At 49.9% G+C, this 16,077-nt stretch overlaps 2 protein-coding genes across 3 annotated transcripts in view; one reads left to right on the forward strand and one right to left on the reverse strand.

Moving 5' to 3' along the window:
* Positions 1–4,678, forward strand: part of PI4K2A (phosphatidylinositol 4-kinase type 2 alpha) — a 33,515-nt gene extending 28,837 nt beyond the window's left edge. The window contains exon 9 of the mRNA XM_040486070.1: positions 1,964–4,678. Coding sequence (XP_040342004.1) covers positions 1,964–2,125 — 162 coding nt within the window. The 3' untranslated portion in view covers positions 2,126–4,678. The remainder of the gene's footprint in view (positions 1–1,963) is intronic.
* An 823-nt stretch (positions 4,679–5,501) lies between these two features.
* AVPI1 (arginine vasopressin induced 1) lies at positions 5,502–13,378 on the reverse strand. Of its 2 annotated transcripts, none has more exons than XM_040486071.1 (3): positions 13,230–13,378; positions 7,090–7,386; positions 5,502–6,084 (listed from the first exon to the last, which is right to left on the reverse strand). In XM_040486071.1, exons 2-3 carry the CDS (start codon positions 7,374–7,376, stop codon positions 5,925–5,927), a joined length of 447 nt encoding a protein of 148 aa, XP_040342005.1. In that variant the 5' UTR covers positions 7,377–7,386; positions 13,230–13,378; the 3' UTR covers positions 5,502–5,924. The 2 variants fall into 2 exon arrangements, with proteins under 2 accessions (XP_040342005.1, XP_040342006.1); XM_040486072.1 differs by lacking the exon at positions 13,230–13,378 and adding an exon at positions 12,867–13,223.
* Between the last annotated feature and the right edge of the window lie 2,699 nt (positions 13,379–16,077).

Here is a 16,077-nt window from a genome sequence, read left to right on the forward strand (position 1 = left end):
TTATCTTGAGAGAGAGTGTGTGAGCAGGGGAGGGACCGAGAGAAAGAGAATCCTAAGCAGTCTCTGCGCTGTCAGTGCAGAGCCTGATGCAGGGCTCAAACTCATGCACTGTAAGATCACGACCTGAGCGGAAATCAAGAGTCAGTCACTTGACCAACTGAGCCACCCAGGCGCCCCATAAATAAAATCTTAAAAAAAAAAAAAGAAAAAGAAAAACTGGGGCGCCTGAGTGGCTCAGTGGTTAAGCCACTTCGGCTCAAGTCATGATCTCACTGCTCGCGAGTTCGAGCCCTGCATCGGGCTCTGTGCTGACAGCTCACAGCCTGGAGCCTGCATCCGATTCCATCTCCATCTCTCTGCCTCTTCCCTGCTCACACTCTGTCTCTCTCTCTTTCTCTCAAATATTAAACAAACAAACAAATAAATAAAAACATAAAAAAAAAAGAAACTGTTTTAGAAAGCAAGCAAGCAAGCAAGCAGGCTATTATCAGACTACTTCCACTTTTGTACTCTCCTATCAGAGAAGATAGATGGTGGTGATTCTAATTTTGGCAAACGTGTCCCCATGGACACATTTCTGAAATATCTGTAAAAAACAGACTAAAGTTGGTAAAGAGCTATGTTGTATCCTGAATGGGATCCTGAAATCAAAAAAGAACTGTACTGGAAAAGCTAATGAAATCCAAATTAAGTCTGGCGTTTGGTTAATAGTAATGTTCCACTGTTAATTTCTTAGTTTTGGTAAATGTGCCGTAGTTCTATAAAAATTTAACATTAGGAAAAACTGGTAAATGGTGTACAGGAACTCTCTGTACTATCTTTGTAACTTTTCTGTAAGTCTAAAGTTATTCCAAAGTAAAAATTTTACTCAAAAAGACTCACAAAAACGATGATAAAGAGACAGCATTAGGGGTGCCTGGGGGTTTAGTCAGTTAAGCACCTGACTCTTGATCTTGGCTCAGGTCATGATCTCATGGTTTGTGAGATCGAGCCTCATGTTGGGCTCTGCGCTGACAGTGCGGAGCCTGCTGGGGAGTCTCTCTCTCTCTCCCTCTGCCCCTCTCCTGCTCGTGCTCTGTCTCCCTCAAAATAAATAAATAACCTTAAAAAAAAAAAAAAAAGATAGCAGTAGAGGGAGAAGCCAACTGAAATGTTGGCTTTTTCCCAAATATATGGTCTTTGTAGGAAAATCAGAAAATAAGTATAAACAACCATGAACAAATAAAAATCACCTATAATTCCTTGACCCAGAGATAATCAGTGCCAAGTTCCAGAATTTTTTTCTCTGCAGATAGGTAGATAGAATTTTAGAAAATGAAGGTAGAGTCTTTACATCATAATACTGGCTCCTGTCTCGGTCCTTTGCTATCTAATGACATTGTGATCAGCTTTCCATGTCAATAAAATCTATCTTTTAATTGCTGTTTCTTAGCCCTTACATTATTAACTGTTCCCATACTCTGAGGCATTTATACCATTTTTACCGCTAAAAACAATACTGCACTGTATTAGTTGAAACTAAGTGTTTTGTGCCTATCCATGATTGTTTCTTTAGTTCCTAAAAGTGGAATTGCTGAGTCAGAGGGCCTGTTCACTCTTAAGCCTTTACCGTCTGCTTCCCTTTCTGAAAAACTGGCCCAGGGTCCAGCCCCACAGCTTGGCTCTGAACTGTCCCCACCTCTGAGGCATCTTCTTCTTCTGTATCCTTACTAATGGGAAGGAGAAAAAATGGGAGGTTTTTGTTTTAATTTGTATTTTTTAAATGACTGGAGAGGTTTCCATTTTTCGTATTTTGCCCGTTTATATTCCTACTTCTGGAAATACCCTAGGTGTATAGTTTTTCATTTATGTGTTGTTTATTTTTGTATTGATTTATGGGAGCACTCTATCAGCAGGTCTCTCTTCAGAGGCAGACCAGGATGCCTTGGTCTTTTCCTCACTGCTCTTATTTTTCCTACTGCAGATCCTAAATCTGACCCAGGCCCTGAAAGACAACAAGAGTCCCCTGCACCTTGTCCAGATGCCACCCGTGATTGTCGAGACGGCCCGTTCCCACCAGCGGTCTTCTAGCGAGTCCTACACACAGAGCTTTCAGAGTCGGAAGCCCTTCTTTTCATGGTGGTAGCCTGAGAGTCAGACAGAGACCTACTGTTCGAGACTCGGGCTGGGAGGAAGCCTGGGGGTGGGTTGCAGGAAAAGCCTGAGAAGCCGGTGGAGAGCAGTGCCCTTGAGAGCCCTTCTTCTCTGCTCGTCACCCCCCTCAGGGCTTTCCCAAGCACAGGGAGAAGCACAATCAGAGGGACAGTGTGTGCCTGTGGGCCCTTCTGAGTGCTAGGGAGGGCTGGAGCCTCCGCGCAGGTAGTCCAGATGCCCAGGAAGGAGCAGCTCCCTTCCAGCATCCCCTGGGGCAGGCTGGGAAATTCCCTTCCCTCCCTGACACCCTGCTCTGTGGCAATTCCTCATTATATTCTGCATCAGAAAACAGACAGACAAATACACATTTAAATATTAGTAGCAAAACCGAGGCAGATTCCCAGATCCTCTTAGGTCAGAAACCTCTGATCCAGACCTAAATTTGCATGGACCCAGAAGCTCAGGTGCCTCACAGTTCCTTACTCCCATGGACCAAGGCAGCTGGGTGATTCAGAGGGCAACTGGGTGACTCACCAGTTGGGACAGACAGAAGCCACACCTTTCCTTTGGGTTTTTGCCAAGTTTTCTTCCCCTTCTCCCACCAGTGCAATAGGGTGACTGAAAGCCTCCCAACCCAGTTCTCGCAGCGGGGACACTTTTGCTCCAGAACTCTTAGTGGTTGTGCATATGATTGTAGAGATTGGCTCTGCTCTCTGCCCTTCTAGGGACACAGTGTCTCTAGTCCAGGCTTGCAGTTTGCCCGTCATTCAGGCAAAGGCAAGAGGGCAGAAGCGGCTCCCCCAGTATGCACAAGCCATCCATTTGGCCTGAGTACATGCCGGGGGCCGTAACTGGTCTGTGGGCAAACATCCCAGCCTTGCTTCCCCAGTCTTGGTGACAGACACCCCGGTCCTCTTATTTGTTTCTGTTGTTTCAGATATTTTTTTTTCTCGACACTTTTCCCTCAGGGGGTTCAATTTTGGGTTCTGGAATGGGTCTCAATGAGGATTCTGGGATGCATCTCAGCTCATAGGAGGACAGGATATTAGGTCCCTGGACTTCTTTTTATGCTACCACTGCTGCTGCTTGGCGGAGGTAATGGGACTCATATTCTCTTCCTAGTTGGCAGCTTCCCTTTGCTCCCTGACTTCTTGTTCTAGGCCAGTTTTTCCATGGCTTCTTGAGAAAGGCAGGGCCCAAAGGAGAAGGGCCTTCAAACTGTCCCCTAGAGCCTGCCCAGTTCAATGTGCATCTTCCTGCTTCCCTGTCTCTTTTCCCTCAGCTGTCCCCCTTGCCAGGTGTCCGAGCCCTTTCTACACCAAAGCAAAGAATGGCCTCAGGAGAGAGTAGAGAGGGTGCCATCTGTGGCTAAGGGGCAGTTCTGTGCTACTGGACACTTCAAGATTCTGGCACCCTGCGATTGGTCAATCAGTCTTGGAAAGAAACGATCTTGAAGGTTTGAAAAACAACCAAAGAAAGGGAGCGAGGACTATGGCTGCGTGCCCTCTGCCTGCCCAGCTCCCACTGCCCAGGAGGCAGAGCAGAGATGTGCAGCCCTCTCGTCAGCTGGGCCAAGCTGGTCCCTTTGCATCCTAGCCCCCAGGGTCCAGCTTGTGCCGGGGGGGGCCCCCCAGCTGACAGGAGGAGTCTCTGGGAGCTGGGTACGCATGCCCTGTGGACAAAGGCACAGCTCCTAACCCTGACAATCTCATTCAGCTGGCCTGGAATCTAACCTTGGGGACCATGTTTGTGACAGTGCCTGCCCCCAGACTGTAGGAGCAGCAGGGCTCCCAGAGGCCAGAAGGGACCCAGGTGTGCTTGGCTCTCCAAAGATCTCTCTCCACAAACCTGTCGGTAAAGCTTCCCACCTGGGCGTCGAGAGAGCCTAAGCTGTCTTAGAGGAGGCTGGGGGAAGCCAGCCTGTGCAAGTAGGTCTGCACATCGCCCTCATCTAGACCAGCTCTGTGATGAGAAGGAAATCGAATCCAACGTACGAGGGGGCTGGCCCCAGTCCTGGCAGGCGGGAGCGTGGGCCATCCTTTCCTGGCATGTTTCCATTCTCCTTGAAGCCTGGACTCAGGTTGCCTTGAATGTGGACTAGGGAGAGCCAGGAGCCTCAAAGTGCCAGGGCAGGCTTCTGGGCGGCACTCACAGAACAGCCGGGCCCTCTGTCAGCCGCAGGCCCTGTCCCCATGTCAGGGAGGAGAGGCCGGGCTGGAAGAGTACTGCTGCCTGTGTTCTTCCAACGCACTGTAGAACTTGTATGTAATGTATTTAAATCAATGCAAATGTATGAATAACAAGTCCAATTCTGACCTTTTTTGTCTAGTTTTCTTGGGTGAAAGGAAGACAAGGTAGAATGCAGTTTTAAGGACAAAGAACCATGTGTTTCCATGGAATCGCTGAGATACAGCCCCAAAGTTATACAGGTCCTCATTTCCAAGGTCCCAGTGCTCTAAAAACCAGAAATATTTTCATTGACTCATTTGATACCAAAACCTGACCTGACCCTACACTGGTGTGAATTGAAGCTATTTGTAACCATGATGTTTTCCTCTTAGTGTATTTGTTGCAGAAATACTCATGTTTTGTTATGAGATATTTCCCTACTAGGGATTATGCAGTATTTGCACTGAGTACTTCCTACAAGCTGAAAAAATTCTGAGTAACAAAATCCTCTAGCCCTATGGGTTTGGGATGAGGAATGCGCTCTGCTTCTCTTCTTGGCCACAAGAGGGCAGCGTATCCTTTGTGCGCATCACTGCCTGCTTGAAGCACTTTGAACCCTGGGTCCTTTAAAGGGTGGGTAATGGGACAGATAGGATGCCTGGGAAACAGAGGTGAATGCTAATGAGCACATAATATGCTGTTGAGGTGAAGCCAGTAGAAGTAGTCAAAAATCCTCCCCTTAAAGGTTATCAGGCCACAGGGAATCTCAGATAATGCTGGAGGCTCAAGAACGATTGGTCCAACTGTTGACCCACCTCAGGATGGTTGGCCCATGGGGATAAAGATGCCATCTGAGGAGCTGGCAGCCACTCCTTTGCAGGCTCACTGCCCACTGTGCAAGGCGGACTGGAATAGTCTTTCCCCTTCTAGAACTGGCCAGAGGCCAAGAACCCTCTCTCTCCTGTGGATCAGGACTGCCTACGGAAATGCTTCCATCTCCCGATCTCTGGAAACGGAGGCTTTAGCACAGAGGATCTAGGGGATGGGGGGTGGTGGGTGTTGCTCTCGGGGGAAAAGGAGGCCTGGCCTATTTTCTCCTTCCCGGGAACACCCCTTCCCTGCAATAAGTGCAAGCCCTTACCCCCTGGCTCCAGAATGTCCATTGAAGAAGCCTCCCTTTCTGTGACAGACTCACACAGTTCTTGATGCAAATGTTTTTATTTTGCCACTTAAACCACGGTTTCCTCGCACTAGCCTGACAGGCAGGGGTGTGGGCAGGTGGCTGGACCATGGGTTACAGTAGTAGCAGGAGGGTTAGTAGCAGGAGTGGTGAGATGCTCAGTCTCCGTGCCCATCGCTGGACTCCCAGGGGAATATCATGCAGCCCGAGTATACTGTCGGGTGGGAAGAGCTGAGGCAGGAATGGGTCCCACATGGTGTAGAGCTCAGGGGACACCTCCAGTCCTGTTCTGAACGGAGCAGGCCAGTGGTAGTGGCCTTCCATTTACCACTGTGGGGCTGTCTGCCTCCAGTCTGTCTTCCTTCTTCACTTCCTGGGCCCTTTGGCAAAAGTCCCTGTGATTCCTGGGGAAGTTACTGCCGTTCCCAGCCCCTTCCCTGGATCAGTGTCTGATCTGATGGAGGTAGCTTGTGGGGCCTGGCTTCTTCCAGTTCCGGCGGATCCTGGCACTTGTCCTCCTGGAGTTCAGATACTGATTGCCAGAGGCCATCTCTGTGGCACCACTCTGTGGGTCGGCCAGTGGAGCACGGGGCTCGGGGATTCTGCAGGGAACAAGTGTGTGATAGGCCCAAATCAATAGGAAGAACAAAATGCAGGCTAAAGAGATTTTGGTCAGGATGAACTAAACACACCGTTTGGGGCAAAATGAGACTGGGGCTCTGGACTCGTCTGCCCCCCTGATTGCTAAAGACTAGGCAAAGCTTTCAGATTTCTTTTCTGTAAAGAGAGCTGGACTAGATCGGGGTGTGTGACAACTCAGCCTTTCTCCAGCTTCATGCTGTACTTGTGGCAGCCATCATTAGTCAGCCGTGATACGAGACTGGAGGAACCAAGAATCCTCCTTAGCAAGATGTTTTAAATTGGGATTGCAAGTCAGCTAAAGTTCATATGAGCAAGAGGCTGATTTGCTCCCCCTGGACCTGATGACTCGGAAGACCTATCCAGGACTAATATTCTGACTCTGGGGCCTGAGAAGGCAGCGGGAAGAATGGAGGGCAGAGGGCAGAGTGTAACCCACAGTGATTGGCTAGGCTGTGTGGCTCCGCTCAACCCTGTGGGGCTCGCTGTTCCTAGGCTGTCAGTGACCTAGGCAAAGAGGGGGATGACTAGGGGAAGTTGGAAGTTCCTCAACAATTTTTAACCCTCAGTGCCTCTACCGAACCTTCCTACGCTATATTCTCTGTAATTCCACAGGCAAGATCTTAACCAGGTTTACTCTTGATTTGTTACCTCTTCTGCAACAGGGAAACACGTTTTTTTCCTCCCAAACAATAGTCCCTCCCACTTGGCTGAGAATCACTGCAAAATGAGGTGGCACTGATAGGACCCAGGCATTCCCTTCTGTGGAAGTTCACAAGATCCTACAGGACTCCAACAGTAACAGCAATCGTAGGCACTGTGTACCTCCCCCCCGGCCCCCCCCCCCGGGATGGCAGATACTTGACGGTGAGGCCAAGTCAGTAGCTCCAGGTCATACAGCCAGAAAATGGTGGAAGGAGCATCAGTAGTGCCCCCCTTCCCTCAGGCCTCCAGTTCCAGGAACCCACCTGAGCCGGCTGCAGTGGTGCAGTGAGTGGCCCAGGGGTTTTGGCCGGGGGGGCCTCTTCCTACGCAGCCTCCTCAAGGCCTCTGCCACACGGTGGTCTCCCGCACACTCCCAGATGATCTGTGCCCGCTCTTCGGCCAGCTGGTCCCCACTGCGCTGAAACAGGCCCTGGATCTGCAGCAGCTCGGCGTCCTGGAAGATGTTGGCTGTGGCCTGCTTGCGGCCCCGGGCCTCAGCCGGGGCCTGCCAGGGGGGCGGCTCGCTCACCACAGAGGCAGGCGTTCCCATCCTGGGTGCTCTGGGGAAGGAAAGCACGGAGAGGCATCAGCTCAGCAGGCCCTTCCCAAACCTGGGGTCCTGATGGATACAAGGGCTTCTGGTGTTTCTGTTCTCCAGTAAGTCTGTGCAGTAAGTCTTGACTTAAAATCACTCCAATTGCCAGGGCACCTGGGGGAAATTATATGCATAAGGATAGCCAGACTTTATTATAAAGTGCTTATGAGTGCGACACATGTACTACCTCCCTGAAGAGGCCCGGCAACCAGTGAAGTAAGACTTGTTTATCCCCACCGTGCAGATGAAGTACAGCTCAGTTGAAACGATCCTTCCACAGACACGAAGCCTTGGTTAAGTGCAGAGCCAGGAGTAGCACCCAGGTCTGTGGTTCTAAAGCCCAGGCAGACCCCAGGACATCCAGGTCGTAAGGACGACGCAGCAGCAGCCACGGAAATGTGTCGAGCATTTCACATGTACTGGGCACCGCTGTAAGAGTCGTAGTCACGTCACGTCATTGAAATGTGAGCACGACAGCCATATGCGGTAGGGGCTGTACCCTCGTTTCACAAATGAAGAAACTGAAGGACAGATCCAGATACTGCTGATGCCAAGGCCCAGGCTCTTAGCACAGAAGTGAGAAAGGGGTATGACGTTGGGCTACCCAGGCTGGAATCCCACTTATAGCCACCTCCGCCACTTACTGGCTCAGCTGCTTCCTGTGTAAACTTCTCAAACGATACCAATTTTGGCCTGAGTTGCAGTGAGGACTGAGTGAAGGCAGCGTTAAGAACAGTGTTCAGTGTTCTACTATTCTGCTTTTCCATCTGTAAAATTGAGAACAGTCATCCCACCTATTTTCAAGACCCTCAGAGACAAACCAAGTCCGTACAGTTTAACAAACACAGTATGAAACAGACCAGTCAGATCTAACTGTAGTCCAAAAGGCCATGGAGAGGAACGTAGGGATGAAGACGCAGCTACAGGGTTAGAATATACAACCATGGGCAGAGGCTGAAATCTTAGAAGTTTAATTAAAAGGAAGACTTATGTCCAAGTCCTCCCCCACCTTGCCGAAAATGAAAATTAAATGGTCTTCCTCAGTTCGAGAGAGTTCCACCTTGAATAATAAAGGCATAAGAGGCTCACTCACCCTACCCTTGTCTAGTACAGCCTGAAAAAGTTATGAGATTGGAAGGCAGACTAGAGACAAGGAGGACCAAGGACTCTGGCACAACACAGAACTGGGCTTGAATCCCAGCCCTGCCACCTTCTTAGGTATGACCCTAGGCAAGTTACCCAACCTCTCTGAGCCTCTTTGCTCAGCTGTAAAATGGGGCTCATAACCGCTTCCCAGGATTGTTGTAAGGATTGAATGAGTCTAGTGTGGTATCAGGTATCTGATAAGAGCCAAATAAACGAAATGCCCACCCACTGCCCTTTTGACACTAGCTTAAAAGGGGGCGGGGGGAGCAAAAATTAAAGCATTTAAACACAAAAAGTCCATGCTCACCGTGACAAACCTACACAGAATGGAAATCATAAAAAACGCGTTCCCAGCTTCCAGTGCTCAGCCTGCTTGCAGAGTGGCCCTGGCTGGCACCTGCCTTTACTCTCCTGAGAGTTTGAACCATCTCTCCATCCCGTTTAGACTCCTCAAATGTAACTGGCCCTCCCTTTCCCTGGCTTTCCCTCCTCACCTCAACAGCCACCCTCCTCATTCCAGTAATTTCCACACTCCCCCTGTCCCAGTGTCTAGGCCTATTAGAACCTCACTCTCTTCAAAAGATTTAATAACTAAAACCTGTAGAAGATTTTCAGGTAAATTAATTTCATAAAAATTGTGCTTTTTATCTGGAAATGGGAATTTTAAAATCTACCTCTCCTTGGGCACTATTATGGAATCCAGTTAACAACCTTGTATGTGTGGTAATTAAATCCCCTGAGCTGGATAATAAAAATACACTGTGACCAGAAAACAGTCACCAAGTAACACTGTCAGGCTGATAAAGGAAAAAAGCTAACTATGGGGCATTTACTCTGCACCAGGCAACGTGGCAATATGCATGATATCATCTGATCCTCAAAAGCATTCTAGGAGTGGACGCTGTTACCCTCACCCCAGCGCACAGTGGGGCAAAGGAAGGCAAGATACAGATGAAATTCCGGTGGCTCAGCCAAGGTCAGGACCTGGTGTAAGGGGACTGCAACCGTGTACGAAAACCACAGCTGCCTTCACAGCCAAGCAGCTCAGAGCGTATTTCTTCCCATCGCTCCTGTGGGGGTGTCTCACTGTTCTTACCTGATTCACAAAGGAGGAAACCTCCAGTGGGAAAGGAAGAACAATGAACACATGCACACGAGGCAGGGGCGGGGTGGTAGAATTTATTTTGATCTTTTTGTTAACGTCAGAGCTGTTTACTGTTTGACCAGCTGTTCTAGCCTTAACCTGCGGCACCCTGAAGAGGAAGATCCCCAGCTCCCACAAAAGAAATCTGGAACTGCAACCCAGCCCAGTGCACAGAGTACTGGCTCATGAGTCAGAGGACTACGTCCGGGCCCTAGTTCTGCCACTCAGCGGCCAAGGGGCCTCAGGCACTTCACGTCACCTCCATGGGCCTCGGTTTCCCTCTACATCTGTAAGAAGAACAGGATGATTATGCTCTCAGAGGGCGTGTGCAGAGTCCCTGATTCTGGGGAGACTAGGTCTGTACAGAAGCAGCAGTTGGATTTGCTTGTCTGCCAAGGCCATGTGTGGACAGGTCTGGCTAATATCAGGTGCCAGGAAATTCCCCAACCAATAGTTCCCCTTTTCTGCCCTCCTCAATCTTCCATGGAGACAACACACTGTTTTGCCGCTGTGGGATGTGGGGTTAGGGCGTGGGAGAAGGCAGAGAGATCACTGCTGTAAAGCACTCCAGTGACCCAGGCTGGCTGTGGCGTAGCCCGGGGCAGACTCCTCCTCTGGTCTGTGTGGTGGGACAAGGGGCGATCCTGCTTCTCTCAGACTCAGGCCCTCTTACCCTCCCTTCAGGGAAAATGGCAACAGGATGAAGCAGCAGCGGCCTCAGGGATGGCTTGGAGCCTGACTTCCCAGATGGCCCCGGCCACCTCTGCCAGGCTGCAAGGGCCTACAAGGCCCTGCCTCCAGCCTTTAGCCTCCACGTTACAGTGAGTTACACACACCAACAAACCATCTGGGTGAGTCTGGGCCAGTTTCCACCGTACCCTCCATGCACCGTGGGGTGGGGAGACTTGGCACCCCCAGATTTTGAGATCCTCACTCTTGGCTCTGCCTCCCACCCTGGGATTCAGCCAGCAGTGAGACTGGGAATAAAAATCCATGTATTTCACATAGGATTAGATGTAAACTTGGGGAAAACTGAGTCAGAACTTTTATTATCAAAAGGAACTTTTAAAAAAGATTTTATTTTTACTTATACACTTAACTGACTGAGCCACCCAGGCGCCCCTACTTTTTTAAAGATTTTATTTTATTTTTTTAAAGGAATCCTAACCTCTCTCTTTTTTTAAGTTTATTTTTATTTATTTTGAGAGAGAGAGAAAGAGAGCATGAGAGAGGGAGGGGCAGAGAGAGAGGGAGAGAGAGAGAATCCCAAGAAGGCTCCACACCGTCAGTGCAGAGCCCGACGTGGGGCTTGATCCCAGGAACCGTGACATCATGACCTGAGCTGAAATCAAGAGCTCAACACTTAACCAAATAAGCCACCCAGGCACCCCAAAGATTTTATATTTAAGTAATCTCTACACCCAATGTGGGGCTCGAACTTTCAACCCTGAGATCAAGAGTGGCTTGCTCTACTGACTGAGCCAGCCAGCCTCCCCAGAAAAAACATTTCCTATCTTATTCAATGTGTGATTTCCCCCCTCCCCCCAATTTCTTAGATAAGACCTGAATCCAGGAAAGTCAGTGTATGCTTGAACCATGGTACTTTTCTACACTAGAAAATGACACCACAGGGCTATTAAAAGATTACAAATGGATCTTTCATTCCAGAGTTGATATGAAAGAATATAAACATGGGTCTGTAAGCAAATGAGTAAAAACTCATTTGCAAATTGCAATTTGACACAAGCCAGCTTAAAAAATGAACCCCCAAAGTAAATACCAAATGTTGAAAATGACAAAGTTCAACTTGCTTTGAAATAGGCAATAAATGAACTATAGAGCTTTAACAAAGACATATATTTAAAAAGTGACTCACCACGCAATGAATTTGCAACATATGTAGTGCGCAATTGAGCATCTTTTGTGGTATATGAAGCTCAGTTCAGACAGCTATTCTGACTGGTCTCAGGGAGGCACAGGTATCCACAACAGGCAGAGCACACTTTGTGTGAGCCGGGGGGCAACTGCTTCCACGCTCAGCTCACCTCCTTCAGATAACTCTGGTGATGCTAATAATCTGTAATCGGAGGCAAAGGGCCTCTTGGAAGAAGAACTGGAGGCTCTGGCCCAAGGCCCAAATCAACACTTGTGGCCCTGGACTGCTTCCCTGACCCTGGACAGCTGCCAAAATCTGTGGCTCTTCCAGTGGGAGGTCCAGTCCACATGGCAGTGTGAGCCCCGGCCCTTTAGGGCCTAGCCCCGGCCAGGAGCGCCTGAGACAACTGCACACGTTCTGCACACGTTAGGTCTCCAAACCTAATGTGGACGTGGAAAAGGGAACGGGGACCTACCCCCAGACCAGTTCCCAGATATGACCAGAAGAGAAACTCTAGATCTAGCAGTAACTCTTTTCAGTGGTTCAAGAACCCTGAATTCTGGCTGTGCCACTGATAACCGAGTGACGTTGGCAAGCCCGTTTCCCCTGACTCATTTTGCTCATCATTAAAATAGTGAGAAGAGTGAGAACAAATAACCCTCAAGGGAATAAGGGAGATAAAAGTACGTGCAAGCGTCCATCTCGGTACATTATACCATGAATGAGTGATGTTAAGGGAAAGGCTGTTTAACAACCAGACAGTATAGAACCATTTTCATTTTCATGAAACTCCCTCAAAAGGGGACTACACTCTGGGGAAAGAGGGTAAAGGGAGATGGATTCATCTGTGGACTTTTAAGTCACGGCTGCCATTGAGGCAGCTTGCTTTGTGTCAAGCACAGAACATCATTTTCAAATAGGTAATCTCTTTAATCCTCACTCCTACGAGGGGCACTCTGGTTATACCCATTTTACAGATGAGAAACCCGAGCTCAGAAAGGTTAAGTAACTTGCCCAAAGTCAAACAGGAGGTAACTGATGATATACCCAGGTAGTATATGATCCCAGCGCCCAGGCTCTCAACCACTCTTATTTTTGTTCCTGCCAGATGGCTGACGAGGTCTTCGGGGGAAGGAATGACCCAGGAGGCTCTGAAACCTCTCGAGCCTGCTATCTGCTTCTGCGGTTTCGGAAGGCGCAGGGATTGAAAGATCTCCCAAGGCAGCCTCGGCGCCCTCAGCACTCCGCGGCCCCGCGGGGAGTGGGAGCGATTACTCACCACGCTGAAGGGCAGCGTCGACAGACCTCAAATCGGGATGGGGCAAGCTAAGATGTGCCCACCCCAAACCCTTCACGGCCTTTCGAAAGGGCGGGCGTAGCTCTGCGCTTCCTGCTGTGAAGGTGCTCACAAGGACCGGGCGGCGTTCGCCCACAGGACGAGAGCTTGGGAGGGGATATCCTGGCCCAGATCGCTGGGCGAAACCCCCGGCACAGATCGGTCCCCGGGGCTCAGACGTGGCCGCTTCACACAATGCCGTGCCCTAAAGTGGCCCTGCGGGTTCGGGTCCCAGCGGCACCCGGGCTCTGACGGCCAGCCCGCCCGCTCCTACCGCAGCGCGAGCGGGGCCGCCGACCTACGTACCTGGCTGCCCAAGGCGGGCCACCTAGGTCACAGCCGCGACTCCCGGGAGAAAACGCTCCCCAGCCGGGGAAGAGCCAATCCTCGGCCAAGCCCTGGTGAGAGCTCCGGAGAGAGCCTTCCAAAATCGAACGCGGAGACTCTGTGGGCCAATCATCAGCAACAGAGCAGCGAGGGGCGTGTTCAGGCTCCGCCTCCTTCCCTTCGCCGGCCCCGAAACCCGAGTGCGAAGATTCCCCGGGTCCAATCAGCAGCGGAGTAGCGGCGAGGGGCGTGTCCGCCGGGGCCCCTTCCCTCCTCCCTCGGCCGCCCTAGCGCGGCGCCCGGAGGCTCCCCCTTCATTGACGTCAGTCCGCTGGGAGAGCGCGGTTTTGCTGGCGCGGGAGCGGGCGGGGCCGCATTCCAGCCTCCGGGTGCGGCGGCTGCGAGCCCAGCCGGGTACACGTGACGGGTGCCCCCTCTCCTGGGCCCGAGGCCAGCGCTCAAGGCGCCGCGCTCCTTGCCGCGTGTGGCCCTCTGCAAATAGACCTGCAGTTCCTTAAATTCACTTCCCAGACAGACCACTTGCCTTCTGGCTCCTGCTTTGAGGGAAAGGAAGGGATAGTCAGACCTTGAGCTTCAAAGCTGGCATGTCGTGGGTTCGAGTATTACAGCAGCTGTGTCACCTTGGGCCAGTTACCTAAATGACAGTATTAAGAAGGTTTTATACGTTCATTGGGCAATGGTCAGTCCATTAGGGACCCACCCTGTCCAAGTTCCTTAACAGGCAGTGCATAGGAGACCCCTATAAGCCCCTGCCCTGGGAGAATTTACAGCCCAGTAAGGGAGGCAGATATTAAAAAGCTTAAAACATTTTAGCAGTGATTACAATTGTAATAAACATTATAGCTAGAAAAGAGTCAAATGAAGGAATCTCAGCTCCTTGTAGGAGGTCCTGGGAGATAGAAAGAAGCAACATCTAAGCTAAGATGTGAAGGAGGAGTTGAAGTTGGTCAGATGAAAAGGAGTGGGTCTGGGAAGAGTGTTGAAGGAAGAGAGTATGGCATGTGCTAAGTCTAGGAGGTAGCTGGACTCCTGGAGTAAGGCTAGCAAGGGAGAGATTGGTGAGGAAGCAGGAGGCAGAGGGGGGCCGTGAAAAAGTTTCCATTTGATTCTGTGCAGGGAATACCATTACATATATTTGTTTAATAGGCACTTTATTTTATTTTTAAGTTTATTTTTGAGAGAGAGAGAGAGAGAGCACACGACTGCACACAAGTCGGGGAGGGGCAGAGTGGGGAGAGACAGAGAATCTGTCTGAGCGGAGCCAATTCGGGCTCCAACCGTGAGATCAGGACATGAGCATGAGCGAAGTCAGACGCTTAACAGACTGAGCCACCCAGGTGCCCCTTAATAGATATTTTATAGCACTCACCATGTGCTAGTAATGCCAGTCAGCACTTTACAAATGTTAGCTCGTTTCATCCTCCTGACAAATTTGTGTTTTTAGAAGGTCACTTCGGCCATAGGTTGGAACTTGGATTAGAGGGGGCGGGTGTGGATGCAGAGTGCCCGGTAGGTTCTCCATGAATGCTTGTTTACTTGTTTGGAAGATGAGGAGTTGTTTGCTCACTGGTTCAAAAATGGTCAGGAAGGCGCCTAGCAATAGGCAGCTAGGTCTCCCTGACTTCTGAAGACCTGGGGAAATGGCAAAAAGAACAAAGAAATCAGCAATGTTCGTCTCCAATAGAAGGCTGATTGCTGCAACGCCTTTCAGCCAACTGCTTGGCTAAAGAGAGGACTGTGTGGGCTCCTAAATAGGATGGCTGGGCTTCTGAACCAGGGACTGCCTGTACCCTGTATCCTGATGCCAGGAGCTCAGATGAGCCTACCAGGATAGGAACTGGGAACTTGTGGCTTCTGGGTCAGATGTGACTAAGGCTGGGTGGAGAATATCTGGTCTCTCCAAACACTTTGGCAGGCATGTGACCATATGCTTACCACACAATGGAACCATTTCTGTTGTTACAGCTTTATGATTCAGTGTTTCTGATGAGAAGATAGGGCACTAACATCATGCCGGAGTGCAGGGTCTGGGATCCACACCCCGACAGAGCCCTGTTTAGAAGAGAAGGTCGGCTCTGAGGAGTAGAGTCCTGGTGTAATTCAGGCCAAGACTCGGTTTTACGAGGTATCAGATTAAGGTGAGGTGAGTGAGGAATACTCCTTGGGTGCAGTATTTAAGGGGGCACTAAATAATCCAGATAAATATTTTAATGTAGTATTTTTAAAAAGCAAAACGTAAAACATCCACGGTGAACAAGATATCAGCACTTAAAATAAAGACAGACCGTTGTTTGTTTTATGACCTGGTGTCATTTTGCAACAGGAATAGTCATTTCCAATCAGCCCACAGTTCCATGCAGGTCACTATTACGTTCCCTGCCAATTAGCTTTAGGAGGGTTGAAAATAGTGTGTGAACAGATTGGGCAACACAAGGCTTTATGTGTAGTCCTGTTTTTTGATGGTAGGGCTTTCATCAGCTTTTCCCATTTGACTCAAAATGTGGAAGGATATTTCGGTACGTGCATATAGGAGTGCATATGTTTCCTTTTGCCCCGGGCGCCAGTATGGCTCAGCAAGGTGCTAGTTTCTAGGGGAGTAGAGTCTAGGAAAGGGGTTCCAGCTGTTCAGCCTTAAGCAAATACCTAACCTCTCCACTTTTCTATTTTCTCATCTATAGAGTGGGAATAATCATGCCCGTCTCTCTGTTGCTGTGACGATGAAGTGAGGAGTCACAGCACTCAATATAAACCTTGCTACAGACACTAAACCAGCATTTGACTCCTTCCCTCTCTGTCCTGCAGGAGT

The sequence above is a fragment of the Herpailurus yagouaroundi genome, unplaced genomic scaffold, assembly GCF_014898765.1.
Source record: "Herpailurus yagouaroundi ecotype Mexico unplaced genomic scaffold, PumYag 163, whole genome shotgun sequence".
Classification (NCBI taxonomy): Eukaryota; Metazoa; Chordata; class Mammalia; order Carnivora; family Felidae; genus Herpailurus; species Herpailurus yagouaroundi.

Coding starts and splice junctions, on each gene's coding strand:
- AVPI1 (XM_040486071.1), bottom strand. CDS start 7,376: ATGGGAACGCCTGCCTCTGTGGTGAGCGAGCCGCCCCCCTGGCAGGCC. Junction 6,085..7,089: donor CACCACTGCAGCCGGCTCAG/GTGGGTTCCTGG, acceptor TGTTCCCTGCAG/AATCCCCGAGCCCCGTGCTC.